The following is a 6,171-nucleotide window of genomic DNA, read 5'->3' as shown; positions in this document are numbered from 1 at the left end:
GGGTAACTAGAGGCGGCAATCTGGATCAGAATCCATTTATCCATCCATTTGACCCTTAATTAAATGGATTTGGATTGCCAATTTCCAATGGTGGTTTTAAATGGTTTGACCAATTAAATCCACTTAACTTAATGGTTTTAAATGGATTATCCATATAAACCATATAAAACCAATTACTTTAAAAAAAAAAACGTCAATCCCTCTGACTCTGAAGTTCCAAAACAACAAGTTCTGAAGTTCCATAATACCCCAGTCGCTGCCATGGATAAACTAATGATGCCCTAATTTCTCTTTTTTTCTGAATTTTTGGTAACTGGTAAGATGAAGCCGTAAATTGTCTAAGTGACATTCTATTTAATTCTTCAATTAGAGCACTTGATTTAGCCAGAGTATTGAGATGCTGGTTATTAGTATACCATAAACGAAAGCAACCCCTGGTTTTTTATGATGTTAAAGGTAGTATGGAAATGTTGGCCAACGAGTCGAAATGTATGAAGATGAATCATATGACCAGAATATTCTACAACTTGTGCGAGATTGTAGAATTTTGTTCAGATTTGAGGATTAGATACCTTGCGAGCTTTAATCCATTTTCTTCAGGAAACGGAGAAGAAGACAGATAAGAAATAGAAAGAAGAAAACAGAAGAGGAAAATGAACAAAAAAGATAAAGGAATTTCCTATTTGATGGTTAAATGGATTTTAAATGGATAATTGGATATCCATCATCCATTTGGATCCAATCCACATACAACCATTTACTAAATGGATTTAAGTGGATTAGACCATTTAATCCATAATCCATTTATGTGAAACCAATTATAATCCATCTATCCATTTTGACACCTCTAAAGGTAACTATATTCGAATTCTATCAATTAAAGGTTATGAAATTTTTTTTCAATATTCCTGGTTACTAAAGAAAACATGGTGGAATAGAAACTCTAAAGCAACAAGAGAACCATCAACCAATACTTTTTTTTTGGGCAAATCACCCATCAATCTCTAACTATAAAAGGTTAAAAACAAATAATTATTTAGTAATCAAATCCTTGTACTTTCTGTATCATATGATATATCCTCATGAACCAAGCTACAGAACTATTCCAGGTAATCTGATATTCCAAAAACTTCACCTGTAAATTTTGAATTATGACATAGAATTAAAGATTCAATTGATTTAACTAACTAATATCATTTAGAGAAATTGGGGGGACTGAGGCTGCGAGCACCATTCTTATACTGATAAAATACAACATTAAATTTCCTAAGTCAACTAATTGAATAGCTTAGAAAGTAGCTTAAAATACTTTGGGAAATCGGCTAGCAATAGACGTGCTTCGGTTAGAACCTCACTAACTGCGTCACTGCCCAAGGCAAAATTACTTTGGGAATTCATAAGGTACTTTTTCACTTCCAAACCTGGCATTAGCTACTTATCTAAATGGTTGTTTCGTTCAAAATATTTTACCACTAATGTAATGGCCCATTGCAAAAATTAGGTCGGTCGATGCTTCAAATTTAATTTCCCTTCTAGCCGAATACTATGTATTTCGGTGCTACATCCACATTCAAAGAATACAAAACCTAAACTCATGTACCGGTGTGATAGTAGTGAAAGATTGGAGATTGATGAACTTAATTACATATTCTTGGAGGTTACTTTTTTCACTATTTGTTAGACCTTGATGTAAGACTTTCCTCTTTTAGAGGCAATTATGACCCACATGATTGATTTTAAAGTGAATGATATTTTGATTAATTGATTGACATTTTATCAATAATGAATTAGGATCTTCTACTTGATAATAATTGATTGATATCTTCTACTAATTGATATCTTATTTAATTAGTTAATCAATCAAATCAATCAATTAGTCAGATATATTATTCATTATGGATTATGACAAGATTTCTTTGAGAGAAGGAACCCTAGATATTTTGGCATTTGCCACTAAGAGTCCCTAGTCTAACTTCTTCTTCTACGTAGAAGCTCCTTAGTCTAACTTCAAAGAGACATGGAGGGATCAAACATAGAGACATGAAGGGATCAATATGTGCTTGACAACAATGATTAGAGGTAAATTTATTTAGATTTTCGTTGTATAATACATTTATATATACATAATTAGTATAACACTTGAGTCTTAGGGATCATAGATGCAAGAAACGTTTTGCAAGATGGAGACTGGTGAGGATGTTCAGTCTGCAATAGTTGGAGTTCTTTGGTCCTGGTTTCTTTTTTCTTTTTTTTTTTTGGAAAAGAAATTTTATTGATATTGCTTGGACAATACAAAGCGACAAGGCAGTTACTATTCAGGGTAATACTCTTGAGCTAAAAAAAAACACTATTGCCTGCACAATAATCTACACAACCAATTTACGAAAAAGACTAGTTACAGTTTTTTCTCAAAGGAAAATACTCTGCTCAAAGTCCAAGCCGAACTAAGTTGCCAGCTTTCCTTACCCTTCCGAACTCCTCTCCAGCTTAATAACATAGCTTGAACCTCAGCAACATCTTGCTCACAATCTGATCTGAACTCAGTTGCCTATTATTAAAAATTTGCTGACACCAGATAAAGTACACTGTTGCAGCAAGGATAGCCTCATAAGTTGTCCCTTAAAAGAATTCCCAATCGGGTGTAGACAATGCCAGAATATCTCATTTGACCATGGATAAGAACTGTAACGACCAGATTTACACTTTGGATTTGTTTCCAAATTCTAAAGGTCACAAGACAAGCAAAAATAAAAGGTGGTCACGGGTCTCTACATTTTTAGAACAGAAAACACAAGAGTCCTGCAGATTTCGTTTTTGCCCCACAAAACTTCACACACACACGTGTGTGTATATGCATGCATGCATGCATGCATACATACATCTATATATAGCGGTTTTAATCAACTTTTGCTCTTCATTTGGATTGCTTTTTGATAATGAAGTTGCATAACTAATTGAGCACCAGGTGACATCACAAATTGAGTTGAATCAGAGAATAAGATACGTACTAACCTAATTACAACACATGTTTATATTTGAAATTTTTCAAAACACAACTGGACCACAAATGCATTTTTATCCATTTCAACCCTTTCAGGTACAAAATTAGATAAAACATAACTATCATCATCTCAGCAGTTAACGTGCATACACAACATGATATATGGACTATTAATTGTTTGATGTTCAACCAAATAGATTAATTTAATTTACTCGATTGCTTTAGTTATTTCATATGTGCTTTTCTTTTTCTTTTTAATCAACAAACATTCTTAGATATGCATCTAAATGAATTTCTTTATACCAAAATTAAGATACCCATCATTATTATTTAATGAAAACATCAAAAATGACCATCGAAAAAGAAACAAGCCGTGCTAAAGCACAAGTTAAAATACTAGTTCTCATAGGAGTAATTATAATTCAAATTATACAGCAAATAGGCAAACAAATATTTGAAACTTAGTAGAATCGTCTTTGCCTGTACCTCAATCCTTCTTATTCATATCTCCAAATATCTCATAAAAGTAATATTTGAAACTCTTGATATATTCCTCTTGGAAACACATACTAACCACTACTCCACCGTGACGGTCACCATGAAGAACAAAATCCCCATCCCCATTGTGAGATGCTTCAACCATGCCTAATGATTTACCCCAGCCAAAATCCAGGCCATTGAATGGGAACGTCAACCAGCTTGAAATGGTGAGGTTAGGATTGCCGAGATATTCCATATAGTCATGTCTTTCTTGAAATTTGGATAAATCTGTTTGCATCTGCAGAAATTCAATCTCGGAATATAGAAATTCACTTGTTACTGCTAGGATGGTCTTCCTTATCTTGGCTGCTGTATTAGCCAATGTACCTGTTAACAAGTTGCCAGAGAAATCCATGGATCGGATATCAAGAATTGCATTACCAAAATATCCAACAGGCAATGGTGGTTGAATAAGTTTGCGAAAATTAATTGGGAAGGACAAGACTGTAGGCTGTTCATGGATGAGTAGTCTGGCCCTGCATGCACATCGCCACAGGTGTGCCGAAATCACCTCAAATGTGCTATAGGGCCGTTTCATAGCGGGAACTATGCCATCACTGGCAAGACTCTTCAAAAACTCAATTTCTTTTGTCGATAGTATTAGCAAATCTATTGAAGTTTTCTTCTCTTGTTGGATTTTTGCACTTGTTTCCCCGATCACTATTGGTAATGGTAAATGAGGATTTGCAGCGTGCGAATTCACATCTATTCTTTCTCCACTACTTCTTGGAACCCTTGAATATTCACCTCGTAGAACTCTCCTGTCTAGGAAGGGTTTAGTGAAAATGCTGTTGCCACTCACTAAACGAGCCCATTCCATAATGAAGTGGAATGCACTCTGTCCATCAGCAATTATATGTGAGATGGCTATGCCGAGAGCAATATTCTCATCTTTGAATTTTGTCACTTGTATGACCAACAATGGGAGATTTTTCATATCATTGTAGTTCAGTGAAGGGACAAGATTATGAAACAATGGACTTGGTGACAAATCTCCTATTTGATCAAGAGTTTCCCGACAAACGGCTTCAAGTAGTTGAGCTCCGGCGGAATTGCAATTCAACTCCATCCGTCCGCCTTCCAATAGCACTATCCGTCCTGCTAAAGGGTAGAAGTGCACTAGAGCCAGGGCCAACGAGCTCTTTAGTTTATTAATGAGGGAGCCATCTTGTGTGAATTGTGGTGGAGGAGGTTTGTAGAAATGAACAGTGGGAATATGGATTAAATACCCAGTTTGATCAAATAGACTCAATGGCATATGACCTTGGAATGTTGGTGCAGATGGCTTTACTAAGTAAGAATTTTTGAACGTAATGTTCAATTTTTGTTCCATTTTGACAGGAAATGAGGATAGCAAAGGAGTAGCGTAGCAAAGGAGGATTTCAGAAGTCGGGAGTTTTTACTAGTGATGGTAATGGGTAAAGTACATCATAGCTTACTAAACACAACACAATTGGGGCTAATGGGCTATATGCGAAATGTCCAAAATAACCCTTCAAAACACTTTCAGGAGTTTAATGGGTTGTTTGGAACCAAAAAAATGTTTAATGGGCAAATGAAACTTTTGAAAAATTTAGTGATCTCCGGTGAACTTTACCCTAATAAGAATAAATGGTCACAAATGATTTCGACTTAATGGATGGTGATGAAATTTATCCAATTTCTTTACAACCATTTAATAAATGGATCTAAATGGATTAAATAAAAAATTAATTATTCATTTATAATCTAAATGTTATTTAAATATTCAATTATTCATTTAAATTTTTTTGTTTTACCATATTTTTGTTATTTTTTCGTTTTGCCATTTTTGGTACTATATTATTTTTTTTATGTATGTGTTAATTTAGTAGGTTCATTTGGGTGAGAAAATGAGCAAAGTACTTAGTTTTTTATATGAAAATTTTGAATAGTTGTAAACTAGTTTTTCATTTGTTAGTTTAGTACAAATATGAGTAGCACAAAGCTACAATCATGACTGGCAAAAATATTCAAAACCTAACAATTGACCCAACCGATCCACTAATTTGAGAGGTTGTGTCGAGTTAATTGAATATTGGATTAGTTTCGGGTTGGGTGAAAGAAACTCAAATAATGTTTGGGCGGTTTGGGTTTTTGAGTTGAGTATCCACTTAAAAATGTAATATGCAGTAAAGCAGACGATTCGTCCTAGGGAAATCAATTTCTTGTAGTACTAACATTAACTTTCATTAAATGGCGTCGCCAACATCCAGATCTCAAATCTGTCGGCATATCCTTTTTTTCATATCCTAGATTCAGCCCCTCCAATTCACATATTTGGTTATGTCAATACTTTGGTGCTTTTGTTTTTCACTGATCCGTAACCACCACCCAAAAAAAAAGGAAAAAAGAAAAAGAAATAATGATCGGGCAAACTAGTCAATAAAACAGTGTTTCATGAGGAAAAAATCTATCGAGGTGATCTAAACAAAATTTTGGTAGGGTTTTTTTCTTTGGAAACCAAGTGTATATGGAAGAATATCTCTGCAAGAGCTTATTACACGTGTGTGGATTAAAACAAAGAGTGCTTGTATGTGTAGAAATGTTTTTGTGTGTGAAAATATGTGCATGTATGTGAAAATGTGTTTGTGTGTAGAGAAATTATTTTG

At 34.3% G+C, this 6,171-nt stretch overlaps 1 protein-coding gene across 1 annotated transcript; it reads right to left on the bottom strand.

Moving 5' to 3' along the window:
* Positions 1 to 3,488: 3,488 nt before the first annotated feature.
* Positions 3,489 to 4,610, bottom strand: LOC113687267 (spermidine hydroxycinnamoyl transferase-like). Its single transcript, XM_027204919.1, has one exon. It carries the CDS (start codon positions 4,608 to 4,610, stop codon positions 3,489 to 3,491), a length of 1,122 nt encoding a protein of 373 aa, XP_027060720.1.
* Between the last annotated feature and the right edge of the window lie 1,561 nt (positions 4,611 to 6,171).

The sequence above is a fragment of the Coffea arabica genome, chromosome 5e, assembly GCF_036785885.1.
Source record: "Coffea arabica cultivar ET-39 chromosome 5e, Coffea Arabica ET-39 HiFi, whole genome shotgun sequence".
Classification (NCBI taxonomy): domain Eukaryota; kingdom Viridiplantae; phylum Streptophyta; class Magnoliopsida; order Gentianales; family Rubiaceae; genus Coffea; species Coffea arabica.
Note: the sequence above shows the minus strand (reverse complement) of the source record. Positions and strands in the feature narration are given on the sequence as shown.

Coding starts and splice junctions, on each gene's coding strand:
- LOC113687267 (XM_027204919.1), bottom strand. CDS start 4,610: ATGGAGTTGAATTGCAATTCCGCCGGAGCTCAACTACTTGAAGCCGTT.